General features: G+C 35.9%; 1 protein-coding gene across 2 annotated transcripts in view; it reads right to left on the reverse strand.

Annotated features, from left to right (window-relative positions):
• galnt14 (UDP-N-acetyl-alpha-D-galactosamine:polypeptide N-acetylgalactosaminyltransferase 14 (GalNAc-T14)) overlaps positions 1 to 22,699 on the reverse strand; it is a 142,768-nt gene that overhangs the window by 65,178 nt on the left and 54,891 nt on the right. For both annotated transcript variants that reach the window (XM_059025335.1, XM_034017804.3), the window contains exon 3: positions 2,872 to 2,970. In XM_059025335.1, the coding sequence (XP_058881318.1) occupies positions 2,872 to 2,970 (99 nt within the window). The remainder of the gene's footprint in view (positions 1 to 2,871; positions 2,971 to 22,699) is intronic.

A 22,699-nucleotide genomic window follows, 5' to 3' on the forward strand; every position in this document is an offset into this window, starting at 1 on the left:
AGAGCACAAGGAGGTTAAGTGACTTGCTCAAGGTCACACAGTGAGTCAGTGGATGAGCTGGGATTTGAAGCCAGGAACCTCCTGGTTCCAAACCTTTTCTTTAACCACTGGACCACACAGTCTCCACTGAATATAACTATGAACAGAAAATAAAAATAAAAAACTGTTGTAAAAACATTTTCAACTTAAGTGGTCTCCATCATCACACATAAAACAAAGCAAGAAAAATATATTCACAAATTTGATTAATATACTGCTTCAAGCAAATGCATTTAAAATTTGATTTAAATGCAATGCACAAAAAATAACTTTGGTAAAGGTACAGAAAGTACAGCATGAATACGAATGTATTTACCTTGTATATGTTGCCCTTTGTGAAATAAATAATGCTTTAAGTTGCTTGCACACCCATAGAAGAATAATAAACACAAGTACAAAATAGCCCCTCTTATTAATGCATGATGTCATAATAGTTTTTGTAAATGCACTTTAGCTAGAGTTTCAAGAAAAACACCACCAGTATTCACAAAAATCCTAGTTTCTCCTTGTAAAAAAAAAAAAACATATACTATCTGCTGTCAAATTTAAAAGATTAATTTAATTATTTCACATTGATAATAAAATCTGTGCTTTATAAACTGGGAAATGTAAGACATTTCTACACCATACTTCCTGAAAAGCTGTGTGCTGTGAACTCTGAGAGCTTGCATTGTTTAAGACTCCCGCAGAACTACAGATCTGAGAGTAGCCTGACGTTTCACCATTTTACATTTACAGAAATTCGTATAAATGCAGTGTTTTTTTAAACACCAAATATTAATATTGTTTTATTACCAGTAAAAGCACCATCTTTGGGCCATCCCCTTCCTAGCCTAAAAATGTCACACTAAAATTCTCAGCGTTAGGCCATCTGACTGGAACGAATTCAACCACGTCGAGACATTTACCCTACAAGACCATCCATGTGAAATGTTGTGCCAGTCCATTTAACGTGGTCGAAGTGCAAAAACAATAAAGCCTACTCAACCCTAACTGTGGTGGTACCGCGCCACTCTAATTAACAGTTCAATTAATACCCGACACATTCAGTTGTATTTAGAGTAGCATTTTATCTGTGAGTAGAAGCACAGCAAATCAAAGTTTACATTTGTATAAACGCAGCAGAAAGGTAAAGCACATATATGAGCACATAAATCAGCTAAAATAACAACATCTGATGAAAACCAATACTTTAAATATGTCATGCTGATGGACTCATGAGACAAACTTTGATTGAATCAAACCTGTTTAATTCATAATCAAGACAAGAACCTTAAGATTTTTCATATTAGCAAAATCATTTTTGTCTTCTTTTGTAATTTATGGAACCAATTATGGAACCAGTTTTGCATAACCTAGCATTTTAGGATTGAGACATAATACAAAATAAAAATAAACTGTATGAACATAATTTACATAATAATATATTTTATTTAACATAATGTAATCAAAGAAACTACAACATTTCTACCAGAAATCATAATAGTAATACAGTATTTCATGTTAGATTTCGAAATGTCAAATTTTTGTTAAAAAGTATAGGGGAAAACTACGAAGCGGTATGTAATTCAATATTATTATTATTATTTATTTCTTAGCAGATGCCCTTATCCAGGGCGACTTACAATTGTTACAAGATATCACATTATTTTTTACACATTATTTTTACATACAATTACCCATTTATACAGTTGGGTTTTTACTGGAGCAATCTAGGTAAAGTACCTTGCTCAAGGGTACAGCAGCAGTGTCGCCCACCTGGGATTGAACCCACAACCCTCCGGTCAAGAGTCCAGAGCCCTAACCACTACTCCACACTGCTGCCCAATATGTTAATGTAACATTATTCAGCAGGTTTCATTTGCCTTTATGAAGCTAAATGTTTTAATTCTATAGGGTGATGCAAAATGTTTGGCCATAGCTGTTCATGGCATACCAGACCATATGTAATGTTTTCAGTAAATTAGATAAATTAGGTGGACATTGACTTCAATATTATGAAACTAGCAAGAAATAAGGGCAGTGAAAGCGAATCATGGCAAATGTATAGCATCAGTATGGGAAAAGTAGGGCAAATGTCAATAATTACATGCCAAGATCTAAGGGCAAGAATTTCATGGAGCATATTTTGTACAGTGGCTAAGATGCTCTGCAAGTTAATAAAGTTAATAAGTTAATAACTACATTAATAAACAATTACCTGAATTTTAGTCCTAAACATTTGCTGACATACTAAGGCTTTAAGAATATGCTCTTTCATAATTCATTCTGTTCTATGTGGATATTGCTGTCCATTTGTACTAATCAAGTAGAAGAGATCATTTTATATCAGTTATCTGACAGTTGGGCCCATCTAAACAGAAGTTTGTTTTTTGGTAACATTACATTACAGTACGTGTCTCTAGTTACACTGTAAGCATACTTCTATTGCATTTGAGATTACATGGTAATTACATTGTAAATACAGCCAAATTACAAAAGTACTGAACAAGCACTACATATATACTGTGTAATTAAGAACGATTTCTGTTAATAAAATGAATATATATCTTTATATCAAACACTTTTAGAAAACAAGGAGCTCCATACCGGAGGCTTTCAGCAAAGCATCACTAAAGTTTCCAAATAAAACCCAGAATAATTTAATGTGAGTCTATTTCAAACCTGCAGGCATTTCATATTTTAAAGAAATGTTCTTATTACTATAAAGAATGTTCAGCAAGTGTTAGTTCTGGGTGCCAATTCAGTTACAGTTAGTTCATTTAACAAAACGGACTTGTCTCAAACCCTGCTCCTCTGTGCTTGTCTCATGCAATCAGTTACATTACTCACCTCTTGACAGTCCGCAGAAGAGCTGACCTAGCCTCATTGTGGAAGGTGATAATAATACTAGTAGAGGGAAGGTTTGGGGTATAGTGCAATGTCGTACATCTGGGAAAGACAAAAGAAAATGTGTTTGGCACAGCAGATAGAATTATGATTTCATATCATTTAATTTCTTACACAATGCTCTACAATGGAAACGCATTGGTACTATGGTCATGCACTGCAAGGAGCCAATGTACACAAGGGAAGCTGCTATACATTGATAGAAAAGTATCGATGGAAACATTCTCAGATTCTTTTCTGTTTTTCATTTTGAAGTCACACTGATATGAATCTATATACACTGGTAATCCACTGCAGCTCAGCTCCTGTATATGCAATTATATGTTGTTAGTAATGCTGTTGTCTTCTCAGGTTTACTCAGGGTACACTAATAATACAAGCCTGGCCTAAGGTCAATAGGCTTGGGATTTGTCAATAGGCAAGAGACTGCTGAATTTGGTATGACAGGAAAAACAATAGTGAAACTGGTATTCTCAAACTTTAATTAAATGAATCTACCAAATTCAATATCAGGAATGCAGTTAATTTAGTCTTTACAGGGTACTGGAGATTACATAAATTACAGGCGCACCCATGACCCAGTAGGTCACGAGTTCAAATCTCACCTGTGTTGGTGCATGTAGTATAAAAACAAAACATAAAATAAGAAATGCTGAGAATAGAAGGATGCCATCAGGCTCATCAAAAACCAAGTCATTTTGGTACAAACTCCGCACCAGGAAAACATTTGAATAAGCGTCAAAGAACTCAGCAAGCCTCTGTCGATTCTACACATGTCCTGGATTATTCTCCAATGTTTAACACAAGCCTGCTGCAGCATCTAAACATTATAAATCATTTCAAACCATGAAGTATACATTTAAAGTGCTGTATGACAAGTGTTACTTCCTGTATTAGCATAAAGTTTGTTCTTGTTACCTGTGAATACTGTGAACAGGTTGGCTTGCAGTGGTGACGCCAGACCAGAAACACAGACTCAGGAAGTAGCAGGCAAAACTGAAACGCAACAGCGCTCAGCTCATTTATTAAATAATAATACAAACAAAAGAGTTAAACAAACACAAGACACTACAAAACAAAAAGGCGCGTTGGCCAAACAAACAGAAACTAACAAGTATCGTGCTAGTTTTTAGCCAGCAAGTATATAGCAATTGTTAACTCTCGTTCTCGTTCTCGTTCTCTCACAGACTTACGTCTCTCCTCTGACACTCTCCTCCTGAGTGCAGACAGCTGCAGGCTTTTATATTCTGGCCGAGTGGTTAACTAACTGTTAATTAATTATCCTATTACCCCATAGTCTGCACGAGTTTAATAAGGATGAGTGACTGTCAGCTAGTTAAATAAATCAGTAGCTGATCAGTCACGCATCCTCACTAGGTTTTTAAAATCAAAAATACAAAACAATAACAAATAATATTGGCTTTCACCGTCATATAAACATATACCTCATAATATAAATAAATAATAAACAAAGGGGTGGGACACTCCGCCACAATACTTTTGAGAAACACTTTTGTGTCCTACTGACTGAATGGCGTCCTGAAAGTTGTTTGACCCGGATGTGAAGTTACAAAGTAATTAAGCGCCTAAGCCGTGTATAGTGCACACCCAGGCCTCAAAACCCTTTATTCTCTTTTCTTAACCTCGGTAGAAGGCTGTAAATGTCTCATCTTATTTTTATTATTAATCCATAAACTATCGACTAACATTGAGAGGCAGACAAGTCTGAATTGCATTCTGTTATCGAACTACAGTCTCCACAGTGCACCAAATAAGTTATGCTGTTATATGAACGTGTTTCATTTTTCATATTTTACCTCTAAATTGTACAAGGAGACACTAAGGAGTAGTAAAAATATAATTTTCTTATTAATAAAGCCTACGTTTAATATATAATTGTATAATAACAAAAAAGCAATTTTTGAAAATCTTAAGCAATTTTATTGTGCTTGACAGTTATCTTTATTGTTTGTTGGCATTTTTCCTGTACATTCTCAGAATATCATCCTGTAGTGTGAAAGTGCTGATGCAGAATGTGCAAATAATGTTTTGTTAAGTAAGGTTTTTGGTTGACCTTACCTAATTATTACTGGAAAAATGTTATAAACTGCTTACAAAGAAATGTGAAATAAAGTTAATGTTTAATCCAAAATTGTTAGATAATAATTTATTTTTTAAACTGCCATTCAGTTTAACTCAGGGGGCTTACATATTTACAAAACAGGTGAAATTGAGCAGCATTAACCGGAAAGCAAAGAGAAACATTTTCTACAGGTCCTCAGGTAGTTCTTTGTTTTGTCTTGAACTCAAAGCAAGAGCATAAGGTATTGTGAGGCCTATCTTATATATAATGTCACCCTATCACCAATAGATGTCCCTGGGTTTTTTCTTTATGCTATGACCTTAACAGACAAAAAGGGTCAGAATACATCACTCAGTATGTCTTGCTAACTTGATTGAATTACATGTTTGGGAGATGGATATGCTGGTATTGATAGGACTTATTTAATATACAGTAGCTATAGTCAGACAGACAGTAACTTAGTCAAGTATCTAGTGTCAATTAACTGGATTATTACGTGTATCAGTAAAAGCTGGCACTTGCAGTAGTTTTTGGTCTGAAATGCATCCTTGTTGTGGGCAATTATGGACACAATCAGCTGCCCAAGACAGCTTATTCCTTCCATTAGTCCTGTTACTTGACATTGTACTGTAGTTCACTAAAGCTGCTTTTGGGCACTTTCAACTTTGTTCGATAAAAGAACCAAGTGGGAAATAATGGTTCTTTTATCTTTCTGAGGAGAACTGTTTGCCATTAGTCAAAACTGGGTTTTAATGGACTGTGTTGGTGATTTTATGCTTATGTCTTTTTATTACTATTTTGCATTTGTTGTTGTGCAAATATTTAGTTTATCATTGCACTTGTGGGACATAAATATAATGCAACACCATAATGTTTCTTTATAAGAAGTGTGCTACCACGACCACTATGTACTCTTGCACCATTATGTTACTATTGCTGGTAATTCTGATTCTTCAAGGTACAGCATTTTTATATTAATATCCCAATTGTTTTTATTTTATTTTTTTATTATTATTGTTTGTCTTTTTTTTTTTTTGGTACTCACATAATAATCGTGGTGGGGAGAAATGAATGATTATTATTCAAGGATAATAAAGATATTTGTAGGAGTACAGCATGAACAAGACAAGGGACTTGATTACAGATTACAGAAGAGCAAAATGAATGCAAGATTAATGACGTAAGCCAAAGGAAGCAGCAGAAAATCTCAATAGGTGAATAACTGGGTTATGTGAAGTGAAAGAACGAGCATTAATTACATCTGAGGTTTTTCAAGATGCTGCTATGTGACACTGGCATTCTTGTGAGGCAAAGCCAGTGAATAAAGGATTGATCTTTTCTCACAGGGCACTCAAACATATCGATTGAGAGGAACCAGAGCGCCTCTGATACAATGCTGTAAAATATAATTTATTTGTCAAAGGTAGCTGGCTCATGGTTCCTACAGGGATAACAAAAGCAGTTCTTATTATCCTTCTTCCATATTAATGATGTTTTAAACACTCAAATTCAGAGTAGATCTTTGGAGACTAGAAATACTGATTTGTTATCAGTGGCAATGGACAGATTATGTGCTTATATGAAACCGGCTCCATTTGTTTACATTTAAAAAACCTACAATACTGACTTCAATTATCACCAACAAACCCTGACCCCTGACCCTGAATTTTTGACACCAGGACTGCCATTTCAGAATTAATATAACTCATTTCATTCAATATACAGTTATAGTCTCATAGTTTGTTTAGTTTATTGTAGCGAGAAGCCCAAAGCTAATAGTAATCAGATTTTATGCACCACAAAGTTCAATATACCTATTATGAACATAAAGAACATAATACAGGTATACTATATTATGAGAATTACAAATATCTATAGATTAGACCACATTAGGGCATTATGATATTCAGCCTCAAGAGTTCCCAGCTAACATTATTTGAGTGAAAATAAAACAAGACTCTCAGAATTGTAAATGTAATGCATAAATACATATCATCCTAATTAAGATGCATTACAAAAAATATTCTGGAAATCTCATCAAAAACAGTTCATACTGTAAATTGGATACTCACAAAGCTGCTATTCTGCAATTGATAAGCATATTGTTTCTTCATTAGCAATTATAGCATATATTTATATTGGAATTGCTTTTGTATATATATTTTTTTTTTACTTCACCACCATTTTTGTCAAATGTATTTCCAAAAAAAAAGTGCACTTTTACCAACTAAGTAGGTAGCACTCTAGATTAGGTTTTGGGTCATTGAGTAATTTACTCTCCAATTTAGACACTATGGGGCTGATGTAAGGATACGTGCAAAGTGATTTGTGGCTGAGAAACACCCATACTGCAGGTAAAAATCTGTGTTTTTCATGTGCAAACTGTTTTTAGCTGCCGTAAAGTGGGACTTTAGCGGCCACAAAAAATGCAGCGTATGTAAAGAATGGTTTTCACCTGCCGTTCTGCACTAGCTATCAAATTAGCACTTTACCATCATTAATCCATTACAATGATATTGAAATGTATTCAAATGAAGAAAAGAGCATGGAATTGGGCAGAGAATACTAAGAGGGTGCAAACATTATAATGAGATGTAAGGATTTTGCCTTGCACTTGGGCAGTTGCTGACCCTCCAGAAACTTGAATGGCCCCAGGATGGTTGCTGTGGCACACATCCTGATGCGGCGACGCTTGGCTTTTGTTGAGGACAGGTCACTTTGTTTGGGGTGCCGGAGGATGCGGTGGTAAGGCGTTACCGTCTCACTCCTAGACATAATAGCTGAATTGATTTCCATGCTCTACAAATCTCATACAGCGCCTACTGCTCTCTGTACTCCTAACTCACCTCACCTCTGGGCTGGAAGTGCAGATGCTAAATATCCTGATGCACAGGTGGTGCTCATTGCAACCCTCATTATCATGATTGCAGCTCATTATTTGTGTGTGTTGAGTAATGTGCATTGTTCTTAAGCTTACATAGGCCGCAGTGCAAAATAATTGCCTGGTCGCTTGGCAAATTGGATTTTGCAGCCGCAATTGTTTGCATTACGCCTGTCCTTAACATCAGCCCCTATGTGAGTAAAATGTATTTTGGGCGAGTAAAATGCAACATTACCTTAAAGTCATGAGTACTTTCACCAAGTACTTTAATGCAAACATATTGGGTATGCATTAACTACAGCCTTACATTTTAACTGTAATATTATTTTGAACTGCTGTACAAAAACTTGGTCTTACAATAAAAACAAAAACAACAATTATTCTTATTTGCTTTATTGACCACAAACAATTTGGCAATGAAAGCAAATAAACACAGAAACTTATTTTTTATTCCAATGTTGCAGATGGAATATACTTAATAAAAGGCCTTTATGCACATACTATATATTTCTAATATTTATAAAAAAAAAAAGAAAAAAAAGAAAACTGTACTGATACTGTGCTAATGCAAATAAAGAAACTATACTATTGTATTCCTTATTGATCGCCTTGCTAAAATGATCTCTGCTTTAGGCTATTGCAACAATTACTGTTTATGATTAATAATATTGATTGTCGTTACATCCAAAGGGAAAACACATTTGGAAATGGGAATGGACAAAACAGGAAAAGCATGTTGACAATATTTTATGTTGCTGTTTCTATTCATCACAAATTTTTCTAGTATGACCAGCCTCAAGAGTTAATAGCTAACATTATTTGAGTAAAAAAAAACCCTCAAGAAACTCTCAAGAATTTTAAATGCAATATCACCCAAATTAAGATGTGTTCAAAAAACATATTCTAAGGAACAGGGAAATCTAGAATGTATCACATACTTTTGTGTCAACGGGATGTCCCTCACATGAATAACTCATTTGTTGTTCAAATGGAATATAACCAATTAAAAGCTGCACTTGCTTGGTTCAATGGAATGGTGGATTCAACCACTTTATATCTTTTGGGCATATTCAGGGGACATTTAAAGAATGAATTATCCTAATAACTATTTGTATTATTTATTGTAGAACATACAGTAAACGTTGCAAAAAAGAGGTAAGAAAATCTTTAAAGTATTTGATACCGCTACTTTAAAATGTAAATAAATGTAAATAACTCATTGTATTGAAGTTTGGAAAAGAATCAATTACTGTGATATTATTGATAATGTGTCTGATTTATTTTACTGAAAGATGATTAATGGTAATCACGTTTGACAGTCATCTGAAGCTTTTAAATGCCTTATCTTTTGCCTTAGGGGTCAGAAGTTACAGCTGCATAGCGCATACTGTCAATTGGAAGTATTTACTGTTATTATAGGATTGAAAATATTCAGTTACTGCAAAAAGCCTCATAGTAAAAGTGTGATCATATTTTACAGCATAATAAATAAGTACTTTTTAAACTTTTTAAACTTTTATCCAAAAAATGAGTGTAGTAAATCCTACATTTAGCTCTGTGCAGTATGCCTGGTCAAATTCTATGTTATAAGGAAGATTCATAAAAGGGAATGGTGTAGTACCTTTATATAAAACTAAGGGTCACAGTAGATTATTTTATTTTCTCATATTCACAAATGTTACCATTTTATTACAATCTTTATTTATCTATATGTCTTTCAAATTTCCCTGTTTATTTTAAATATATTCTTAGCGCAATAATTCTGGATGCCAAGAAGAGGGCCACATTTATTTTGACATCAATCACTTGCATAGCCTGGTTTTATTCTGGTTTGCATAGCCATCTTTGTTCAGGGCTGCATATGGGCTGAAGAAAAATATACAGACGTGCTCAAATTTGTTGGTACCCCTCCACAAAAAACGATGAATGCACAATTTTCTCTGAAATAACTTGAAACTGACAAAAGTAATTGTCATCCACCATTGTTTATTCCATATTTAATAGAAATCAGACTTTGCTTTTGATTTTTTATTCAACATAATATTGTAAATAATAAAACAAATGAAAATGGCATGGACAAAAATGATGGGACCTCTAACCTAATATTTTGTTGCACAACCTTTAGAGGCAATCACTGCAATCAAACGTTTTCTGTAGCTCTCAATGAGACTTCTGCACCTGTTAACAGGTAGTCTGGCCAACTCTTCCTGAGCAAACTGCTCCAGCTGTCTCAGGTTTGATGGGTGCCTTCTCCAGACTGCAAGTTTCAGCTCTTTCCATAGATGTTCGATAGGATTCAGATCAGGACTCATAGAAGGCCACTTCAGAATAGTCCAATGTTTTGTTCTTATCCATTCTTGGGTGCTTTTAGCTGTGTGTTTTGGGTCATTATCCTGTTGGAGGACCCATGACCTGCGACTGAGACAGAGCTTTCTGACACTGGGCAGTACGTTTCGCTCCAGAATGCCTTGATAGTCTTGAGATTTCATTGTGCCCTGCACAGATTCAAGGCACCCTGTGCCAGGCGCAGCAAAGCAGCCCCAAAACATAACCGAGCCTCCTCCATGTTTCACTTGTAGGTATGGTGTTCTTTTCTTTGAAAGCTTCATTTTTTCATCTGTGAACATACAGCTGATGTGACTTGCCAAAAAGCTCCAGTTTTGACTCATCTGTCCAAAGGACATTCTCCCAGAAGGATTGTGGCTTGTCAATATGCATTTTAGCAAATTCCAGTCTGGCTTTTTTATGTTTTTCTTTCAAAAGTGGAGTCCTCCTCGGTCTTCTTCCATGGAGCCCACTTTCGCTCAAAAAGCGACGGATGGTGCGATCAGAAACTAACGTACCTTCACCTTGGAGTTCAGCTTGTATCTCTTTGGCAGTTATCCTTGGTTCTTTTTCTACCATTCGCACTATCCTTCTGTTCAATCTGGGGTCGATTTTCCTCTTGCGGCCGCGCCCAGGGAGGTGGCTACAGTTCCATGGACCTTAAACTTCTTAATAATATTTGCAACTGTTGTCACAGGAACATCAAGCTGCTTGGAGATGGTCTTCTAGCCTTTACCATGCTTGTCTATTATATTCTTTCTGATCTCCTCAGACAACTCTCTCCTTTGCTTTATCTGGTCCATACCAAACAGCACAGTGACTACTTTTCTCCATTTAAATAGGCTGAATGACTGATTACAAGATTGGAGACATGTGTGATACTAATTAAAGAAACTAATTAGTTTGAAATATCACTATAATCCAATTATTTATTATCTTTTCTAAGGGGTACCAACAAATGTGTCCAGGCCATTTTAGAATATCTTTTGTAGAATAAGCAATAATTCATCTCTTTTCACAGCTTCTTTGCTTTATTCTATGACATACCAAAGGCATGCAAGTATACATGATAAAATAGCTTTTAATTTCATCACTTTTCAGGAGGAATGAAGTATTATTTCAATGTAAGGGTTGTGTAAGCTGTAAGGGTACCAACAAATTTGAGCACGTCTGTATATATATATATATATATATATATACAGGCAGATATATCCTTGTGTTTCCACCTTCCTGATAAGGCAATAGATGTCTCAGTATGTTAATTAACTAGTGTTGTACATCATGCAGTTCAAATCTGTTTTAGGTGACAAGAAAAAAGTGTTTTGTGGTCTCAAAATCACAAACAATTTGGCACAATTGGCTCCTTTGCAGGCATGACAAGATGGGCATATAGACTGAACCACTCCCTCACAAGCTAATAATAATTAACTAGATGCCCGTTGTCAGGTAAAATACTAAGCAGGCAGAGTCATCAGATAAGGTTATATTATAATGTATATTCTCTCTCAAATGCAGTGTTAGGATATGCGGTGAATAAGCTTACCGAAGCATGGGATCTGACAGCGTTCTTGCTGTTTTTAAATCATGTCTACCCTTGGGGAACAGCTGCTCAATATAATTTAATACTGAATACCTTACATTTTTTGCTTGTTCTCAGACACTGACAGGCATTCTTGGTGTATATGATTTTATTGCTTTATATGGTCGCTGTCAAGAAATTAAAACCAGCTATTAAAAACAGCTATTAGAGATCATAACTTGAGTAAAGAGCTGGAAAGACCAGCCAGTTTAGCCAGAGCCAATGCGACGCTCCCTTTGGAATCCCCAGGGAAGACCGGTGACTTCACACTGCCAGACTGCAAACTTGCAATATATGACTCACCCTGCACACCATGCAGCTGTGCTTTTACCAGGTGTTACCACTCCGAGACCCCTAGTAGATCATTTTAATGAGGCTGTGAAGCATACACTTTTCCTTTCACTTTAGTGTGTGATTTCATTGTTCCTTTTGCCTTTTTGTCATACAATGTAGGTAAACGAAAATCCCCCTGTTGATGCAGGATGTCATCACATTATTGTACTGTGGTGAGATTTGTTATTAGTTTTCTTCTCTTTCCTTGCCTGTTGGCTATTTTCCTGGTATGTTCCCTTTGGTTCCTGGTTCATTATCAGTTTTCTCTGCAAAAGAAGCCAGTTTCATTTATGTGTGTCTGTGTGTGTGTGCGTGCATGTTAAGACTGTATGAAAAACTGGGAGCCACCCTACTGTTAGAAAACAATATCCTATATCTGTTATATTCTTGACCCTATTTTGTCTGTTTGTTACAATATCCAATACATAATTGTTCACACAACTAAGAATGTTTCCAAATACAGCACCACCAACACTATTTTTAACTCCTGTAATATTTTGAAAACAAAAAGGAATAAAGAACAGCAGAGGACTTGAAAATGTTTAGAGTTTAGGATCAACTCAAATACAGTACTGTACCAGTAACCATACACAAAAAAGAAAAGAAAAATACAGCTTTTTTCTTTGTGAGCTGCTCATTCTAACTAGGTTACCATCAGTTACAGTCCCTTTAATTTAGAAAGATCTTAACCTGTTATGACTTATATGAATACTACTTTATTCTTTTTTTTTTTGGTCTTGCAAGAGGGGTTCCGATGTACAATGATATACAATGCTGGAAGAATCAGTGATAAACACAAAGTAACTTAACTTATACATCTTTAACAATCTTTTGTATTTTACTTTGTATACAACTGTAAGTCGCCCTGGGTAAGGGCGTCTGCTAAGAAATAAATAATATTAATAATAACAAAACATAATATTAAAGTAGAAAATGGTTCCCTCTGCCAGAACACCCATCCTGTCTTTTTAGGGCCAGGGTATTTACTAGGGGTGTGCCAAATACGAGCATTATATCTCGATCTGTAACAGGTAACGTCTTTTTTTCCCAAATAACAAATAAAGACAGATAATTTTGGATTTGTATCTGTATCTTTTCAGCCAATCACAGCTTTGTGGGGGTTGGAACAATAGTGCTAATATAACCAGTTGGCCATTTTGTCTCTTTGTTCTCTGTGTTGTGTGGTGAAAAAGAAAAGATTGATCGGTGTAGACAGCAGCAGGCAGAGAAAGAAACATTGCTTAGTTTTAATTAAATTTGTTCATATTTTATTTCCTTCAACATTTTATCAGCTTCGCTTATCTGTGTTCTTTTTTAGGTTTTTATCGATTAAACCAAAAAAAGTGATAAGCTTTTTTTTTTTTTGGAACACACTGAAATATTCGAGTTGTGCTGTACAAATATACTTTTTTTTTTCTTTTTGGAAAGGAGCTACATGTTGACTTACTGTAAATATATTTATATTTTATTTTAAAAGCTTGGGTAGTATTTTGACTTAATTGAAAAGCTGTGTAATGTTTGGTAATCTTAAATCAAGTTTCTTGCATGTGAGCTAAGCTGTTTCAGAGCAGCATTCAGTTTGTACAAATAAAAAAAATGATTTTTTTCTTCTGTACTAAGTCTAGTTAAAATAAAAAGTCATAGTTAATCATGTTAGTTTTTGTTTTTGGAAATAAGTTTAGTGTTGACACACACACACGCACACGCACGTATATATAAGCATTATATATATATATATATATATATATATATATATATATATATATATATATATATATATAAAATGTGTGTGTGTGTGTGTGTAACAGGGTTGTTCTGTTACGGTGTGAATATCCGCTGAATATCCGCTGAGAAACGAGAGAGACGCAGAGGTTTTGAGGTTGCAAATGCCGCTCAGGCATCCATGTTTTATTGATCTGAAACAAAACCACATTGGAAATGTGAAAAAACGCCCAGCCATTTAAAGTGGAGAGATCAAAAACACAAGCCAAGTTTCAAGAAACCATTGGTGCAACCTTGCCCAGCACAAAGCAAATAGGCACAACTGTAAAACCGATGGGAGCCAAGGTTACCCCAATTGTTTCTTCTAACTTGTATAAAAACACAAGCTAAGCTAGAAGAAACAATTCAAAGAGCCAGCTACCCAACGTTTCGATATGTTGTACATATCTTTCTCAAGGGGTGGGCACCAATATCGATATTTTGATATGATATCAACATCATTCGTTATTGATAATAATTTCCATATCGCAGTATCGTGGGATTCAAAAAAAAAATCTGGTAGGCTTGCACAGACATACTTTTTTTTGCTAATACTGGTAAAAATACAAACGCAGTATAATCAAGTTTATTTTATATTAAGATACAACAAACCCAATGCATACCAATCATTGTTAGTCTCGTAGGCAAACACCACACATTAAAGTATTATTTAACCATTTTATTCCTTTGATTGGCGTTTTTCTTTTTCTAAGAACCAGAGTAACAAATGTATTTCAAACATTCAATAGCTATGAATCAAGAAATAAACAACAAATCCACAACCTGTACCCTCTCTCGTGTGCTCTACTCCCGTTTCTTCACCTCTTTCCTCTCACCGGCCAATCCCTTACCAGAAACTATATCCTGTTTTCAAAAAAGGTGCACATCAACTAATTAAGAAATAACAATCATCTTTTTTAAAAGGGATTCACACCCAAAAACAAATTTAACACACAAACACACACACACACACACACACAAAAACATAATAAACAGGAAAATCGGCTTAAATAATTTGATATATATATACCGTATTACTTCGAATTAACGCTGCCCTCGAATTAACGCCTCACTCAGATATCAGCTTTTTAATAGACACCACCCTCGAATAAACGCCGCTCTCAATAAAGAACCGTAAAGGTAATTTTTTTTTCTACCCCGGTTCAAAAAATAAAGAAAGAAACGCGCAACTCTGCCTATGTACGTGAGACTGCAACCTCAATCCAGCATGTAATACAAACTAATGTACACCCACCTTAGTAAGCAAATGTTATTTTATAGTACAGTCCTGACAGACAACCCAAGATGAACTACTTACAGCACAGCAGTCCTTCACGTCACTTTTTTTCCCAGCAGAGTTCAGTGCCAACACAGCAGGGGTTAAAACAAGGGCTGTCTCTTTACCATGTCGTCAGCTTGGATGGTGAAAACTTAAACTCGGAGGAAGAGCTTTGCCGGTCACTCTAAATGCTATCCGAAAGCTGGCTGATGATATCTTCTTGTAGGGGGTTTAGTTGTTTTGTTTTTTATTCAATTGGAATTTTACTCAGTCCTGTACAATATATATATATATATATATATATATATATATATATATATATATATATATATATATATATATATATATATATAACTTGCTTACTATCTATGAGAAGATTTAGTTTGTGTTTCTCTTACAGAGAAATTACAAACAAGCAGGTAAATTACAGTGAGAAAAAAAAAAAAAAACGAGTAGGATATATTTTAGTTTTAACAGAAATCAAACCGATATTCAGAGGTAATATTTTTCAACTACCGTTCTCTGGTCCAGTTAGAGGAGCTAACCACAGCTCTAGAGCGCCGTTTTGGGAGTAGAGCCTGCAGTAGGCCTGCGCCTACGCCTGGCTAACCGCACTGTATATATACCCTCGACTCCACTTATTTGCATACTGGATAATTGCATAAATCGCTTAATTGCATAGCATGCAGCTGGTCCCTTTTTTTAGTGCCTCATTTTCTATGATTGTATGATACAGTTAAATGCATATCGGCTAAATGCATAATTCACTTAATTGCATAAAGCTGCGTGGTCCCAAAGTCCATTGTACATTGCATTTTAATTCGGATAATTGCATAATGCAAACAACGTTCGAGAGTTTAAAAACAAACAAACTAAAACTATTGTTTCAGCAATAGCAGTGATGCTGAGCACATAGCTCTATGTCACTGCTATTTATTGTGTATTCCTCATACTTATATCAAATATTTTTTTTGCTCTGTTGTACTCACAAGATCTATAGTAAGGTACTGTACACACCTGTTTAAGTTTTATGTTTAACTGTACTGTATTACAATAACTTAGTTTATGCCGGCTGTTATATACTCTACATTATTTTACATTATTGTACTTTTCATATCGTGCTTTGCCAGAGAGTAGTGTTGTTTATACTGAGTGCATAACGTACTTCAAGCGTTATTTTTCTGAATGTGTACAGTATTTTGGGTTACTTGTTACAATAACTTAGTTTATGCCGGCTGTTATATACATTATTTTACTTTTCATAATCATGCGTTGCGAGAGAGTAGTGCTGTTTGCATTGAGTATTTTCCTATTTTCTCCTGCTGGAGGTTCAAAACAGTTCGGAATCCCCACAATTGATTTTGTTACACACCAGACTCCCGCTGTCCTTATTGTAATACAGACTACTCAAAACGTCGGAGAAATTCGTAATGATCGCTTTCACAGTCTGAAGCCATGTATATCTCTCATCTGTTCCTGGTATGTGTTCCCTTAGTGACGTCACGCCAACTTCATGCATCATCGGTGGAGGTGTCGGTATTTTCCAGAATTAGATAGTTTTACGTCTCTCACTGCTCTAAAATTGATCATGGAGATTTAATTTCTTGCTCTTGTATAATTTCTTGCTCATATATATATAGTGCTTAATTTGAGCCAGATCCTGCCGGAACAGGATCTGGCACCTCTCAGATTTGACTTTTTTCATTCCGACACCTAATTTCCCCGGTTCCGGTACCTCTCGCGGCATGATTTTTTATTTTTTCCACTGTTTGCACTGTAAACATTAACATTCTAATAAAAGCAATCAGTTAAAGTTGCCTCTGCCTCGTTATTTCTTCTGCCCCCCCGTAAAAGCGCATCCTATCCTGCCACACCGATTCCAGACCGGCTCTCTTATTTGTACATAGAGGTTATTGGGCGGGCCGGCGAGGTAAGTAACTGATCTTGAAACAGTGGCGGTCAGCTAGTGAGAGGTCCCTACGTAATCACGTCACGTAGCCTAGGCTAGTCATCACTACTGAATCTGAAACATGTCGTGGGAAAGGAAAGCCAAATCAAAAATTATTTTGATTCATAAACATTAAATTAAGTAGTAATAATATATATTTAGAATCCTGGAGATAACATAACAGTTTGAACCATTGGCATTGTTTAGCCATCAGTATCAATCTAATTTAATTTAATCTTTACAAAAAAAAAAATAGTCAATTGCATTTCTTACATGTTTTTTTTCTATACATTTGGAGTCACCCATTGTTTTTTACAACAACAAAAAAGAGAGGCTCGAATGAGTGGTATTTGTGGAAGTAATCCACGGTATTTATTCAGCACATAGCAAAACGCTGTTTGCCCAATTCCTCTTCTATCCAGTAAACCTTTGGGATTAGTCAAGTGATCAATCACACGTTGAAGCACACCCATAACCGCATATAAACAAAGTTTAAATGTGTATATATTTAGTATTTTTTAGTGTTTAACACAGTAAAATAACATTTAGAAAATGTGTATTTAATGTGCGTATAAAATATAATAGACGTTTAAGAACGTCATCTGTTAGAATGTGCAATATCCTCCTAAAAGGTTGTTGTATCGTAGCTGATACTACGTGTCACCTTGTGGACTAAGGTGAACCGGCATCATTATTAAATTATAAAATATTTAACCGTAGTTGTAAATCGTCATGTATAAAATACATTCATTCCTCAAGGTCAAATATGTAATCACAAGTTATATAATTAAGCCTTGGGTACAATAACGTTACAATACCAGTAGATGTTTGTATTTATTTATTTTGGAAATTAGGTTTATATCTCAATTATTATTATTATTAATATTATTTAGTAATTTGGCTGACTTTACTCAAGTTGACTTAGAAGTATTAATCATAATTTGTGCAAAATAGTTAACTACAGACATGATTAATTTTGTATGTGTATAAAAAATAACAAACACACATAGGCTACATAGCCTATGTGGTAGACTTACACAAGGTTACATACATAGTAAACTAAGAAGAACTGTAAGAAAAATAATAATTCTGGTGCACAAACTTGTAATCGGAGTTTCTGACAGCGTCAAGCAGCACTCTAGAAAGTACACACCGTCCGGATCATAGATATATAGCTATGGTCTGGAGGATGTAACTGACGCCATTTTGGCTCACACAGAGTTCTTATCTTGCACTAAGTAAGCGGGAATTTGGATCCAACATGGCACATACGGTCTTCAGTTTCATAACACTCAACGAGCTGAGAGACAACCCGGTTTCCTTGTTACAACGAAAAAATCAGCCAGACTCGAGAGGTAAGGAATCACGTCATGACTTTTGATAGACTGGTAACTCGACTCCTGTGTGCCACGCAGCTTGTTCATAGGGTGAATCAAAAGAACCGATTCAATAGGGACTCTGATCCGATTCCCATCGTTCACCTTAGTGAGTCATTTAAAAAGAATGATTCGTTCGCGAACTACACATCACTAGGGAGGACAGTGCATCCACCGACGAAGTGCCCGGAGCAGGTGCAGTTTGGACGGAGGCTCAGTTCAAGAAAAAGCAAACGTATAACCCCTGGCTTGTCATGCAAAATTCAAAGCTGGGCTGTACAACATGCAAAAAGGTAGGGAGCTTGGGTCCGGAAAAGACTGGAGGGATGAAACAAGCAAAAGAGTGGGTGGAATGTAAAAAACAACAAAGAGCCCTCAGAAAAAAAGGTTTTTGAACATGCCCGAACCAAGGCCCATTTAGCGGAAGCAAGCATTGTAGCCAAGGCTAAAGATGACACCTTAACACAGGTTTTAGTAACATTGTCTGGCTACACTGTGTTTGTCACTTTTTTTCTCAGAGTCCCCCGGAACACCCCCCCTCTCGCGCTCACTATGTGTTCCGGGACCTCCCGATTTACAAATTAAGCACTGGCGTGTGTGGTGACGTCACGAACCAGGAAGTACCAGAAACAAAACAATGGAGGGGCGGGTGAAGCTGAACGCTACTGCGCTCAGCGTATTTATTAAATAATAAAACAAAACAAAAGATTCAAACAAACAACAAAACCAAAGGGCACGTTGGCCAAACAAATAATCAAACAAATAAGCATGTTGGTTTTAGCACCAGCATGATAATTAGCAGTTGTTTTTAAATGGGTTTTCTCTCTCCTCACTCTCTCCGCTCCCCGTACTCTCCTCTGTACACTCTGTGTAGCACGGACAGCTGCAGGTTCTTATATTCTGGCCGAGGGGTTAACTAGCTGCTAATTATCTTATTACCCACAGTCTGCACGAGTTTAGTAAGGATGCGTGACTGTCAGCTAGTTAAATAATCAGTAGCTGATCAGCCACACATCCTCACAAAGTTTTTAAAAATACAAAAACAATAACAAAAGACACAGCGCTTTTATCCGCGCCGCAAACAATAATACAAATAATAAAACAGCGCACAAATATATATATATAGGGGCGGGACACTCCGCCACAATATATATATAAATCCTAGTTCTGTTTTTATATTATATTCTGTTTGAATTATTCTAGAATACCCGTGTTTAGCTTAAAGACTACTTTCAGATCAAACTTACTTCTTTTCTAAATAAGAAACTTGACTATGAATCCATTAAACTATAGGCTTGTTAATGTTGAGAAATATAGCAGCATTAAGACTTCTCTTATTACTATTTTTATTACACTGAAGCCCCAAACAAGCAAAAACACTTTTTAGTTCAAATATGATGTTTCTATTTAATTCAAACATGTTATTTCTCTTCTCTTTCATTCTGTTCCTTATTAGATCAAAATACTTTTTAACTTTTCAAATAGGTATAACACTTTTATAGTTTTAAACATTTGTTCTGTCTAGAAAGGGTTACTTTTTCTTTTTGTTAATTTGCAATACCTAGCCTCTGTGTTTAGTTCCCCCAGATGCCTGCTTCTGCCAAGGTTACAGGCTTCTGCGCGAGATAGTCTTTATTGATTTAAAGATCAAGGAAGACCCTATTTTTTAAGTCTGCCGAGCTTCCAATAGTTTGTACACTCTAATAACAAAGGCAAACAGACAAGATATTTTTCTAACATTAACATTTGTTCAGTTTTCTTAATTCAAATTGTTATTCTGCTCATAATTTGCTACAATTATATTTCTGCTGACTTTATATTCTTTTAAAATACATTACAGTCATTACGATATTTGTTGCAGTTTCACAAATGTTCAATTTGTATCCCAAAGATCAGCGTGCTTCCAGTAGCTGTGACAGTCTTGGGTCAGTTTCTGCTCTCAGTGAGTCTGTCAAAGTCACCACAGGTGTGGGTGACAGTCTTTAAAAGCCTGATACCTGTAAAAACTTAAATCTTGTTAGCTGGGCTCCCATCTCTACAATCTCATTCCCATCATCAGTGGAAAGGCTTCAAATAAATTAAACTGTTTCTATCAAAGAGCCATCCATCTCTGCCACATACACCTTTCACTCAAAAAAGGTGAGCGCACATTGTACAAAGGAAGACGGGTTAGGGTCACTCCATAACAGATTACTGGGATAATCTTACATCGATTTCAAAACTGCTAGATTCACGATTCACACTCTGTTCTCATAGGGGATGAACCCGATCATGCTCTGTTCACCCACCCTAATAATAAACAAGTGCACTTTATATATAATGTTGATGCATCACGCCCAAAATCATAATGAAATGTAATAATTACACACAGAAATAAAAGAAAACACGCTAGAGCCGCCAAATAGTTACAATTCTTGTCAAATTTTAATGCAATTTGGAAAATTAGTGCCAGGAAGTCATTGTAAACACACTTCCGGTTTAGCAACGCCCACTTCCGGTTAAGCTCTGAATAACAAATATGAATACAAATATGACACCCCCAAATAAAGATACAGATAACGGACCCTCTGCACAGCCCTAGTATTTATGTAGTAAAAACTAATTCAATTAGCTGTTCGGCTTGAAAATGTCTGACTTATTCAAACTTATTATTATTTGTTTATTTAGAAGACATCTTTATCCAAGGCGACTTACAGAGACTAGGGTGTGTGAACGATGCATCAGCTGCAGAGTCACTTACAATTACGTCTCACCCGAAAGACAGAACACAGGGAAGTTAAGTGACACACAATGAGTCAGTGGCTAAGGTGGGATTTGAACTGGGGACCTCCTGGTTACAAGCCCTTTTCTTTAACCACTGGACCACACAGCCTCCTGTGTTTTTTTAATTAAAGAGCAAAGCAGGATATTAAATCACCTGTAGCCACAATATATGACACTAAAAGTATTAAACCTGTGGCACTGAGGTGTCATGTACAGTTAATTAAAGCTTCAAATCCATCATAATAAGAGCAAACAACACTGCAAACAATAGTTTATCGATTGTGTCTAAAGCTTACTAATGTGTACACCACGTTGTAAGCCAATAAACAACGCACATCACCAAATGGCAGCGGACTTCGTCCAATAATATGCAAGCTAAAAAGACACCGACAGATGCACAGCGCCACCTAGAAACGTTGACAGGCCAGGAGGTATCAGCAGTATGTGAAGCTTCAAATTATACCACACACTAACTTCAAGTGTCAGTGTTTTTCAAATCACAGCCTGTACGATATTTTATTTAAATAGCATTTTGTTTGCTGGGTTTTAAGTGATTGTGCTTATTTTAATCTCTCCCAACCACCACCTTCTTAAGAAAATTGTAAATAAATCATGTGTGTGTCTGTGTCTATATGTGTAAGGTGTGTGTACTACAGAATGTGTGTGTACCTGTGACAGGGAGAGAATCTGAGCTGCAAATCTCCCTCCTGACCTGAGAGGCTAGAAGTATCCCCAACAGGAGATGCACTGGTTTAAAGGTCACCGTAGGGGCGGAACTTAGACCGGAAGTCAGCAATCTTTCTGTGAGGCAAATCTGTGGAGAACCTGGTTTTCTTTACTGTGAGGAGTCTGGTAGTATTTAGGGAACACAGTTTTGCTGAATACTTCTTGTTTGGTGCTTGGTATGTAACGAGCTGGAAGCTGTTTTATTTATTTTCTTGTACACAGATGGCGGCAGGAACCGCTAGATCTGAAACTCCCGGACAACCACAGGAGTTGGAACCAAGAGGCACATCACCCAACCGATCCACAGATCTTTCAAGGCCCCGGTCTAACCAATCATAAAAAATAAAATGGACTCATTCTAAGATATTTAAAATATTGGTTTCAAGACGTTACAGTAAGAATGTGTAATCTTTCCTCTAACCATTTCAACTAATGAACAGAGGGAATACAAATGTGTATTTGTATTTAATATTTATTCTTCCAAATAGTAGAAGCTGCAGCTTTTGCAAAAAATGCTAAGCACTGTTAATCTCTGCATAAACAGATAATCTTTCCACCCTGGATAGCTGAAACCAGTAGAGACTGGTCTCATGTCAGGGTTCTCCCCAGGAATTCTGTACAGCCGGGAGCACTTTTAATGGGAAAATAAACTTGCCTTACCTTAAATATATAATATGACAAAGAATTTGAATAATGTGTTGTCTCGTGTTGTTAATT

This window comes from Acipenser ruthenus, chromosome 6, assembly GCF_902713425.1.
Source record: "Acipenser ruthenus chromosome 6, fAciRut3.2 maternal haplotype, whole genome shotgun sequence".
NCBI classification, from domain to species: domain Eukaryota; kingdom Metazoa; phylum Chordata; class Actinopteri; order Acipenseriformes; family Acipenseridae; genus Acipenser; species Acipenser ruthenus.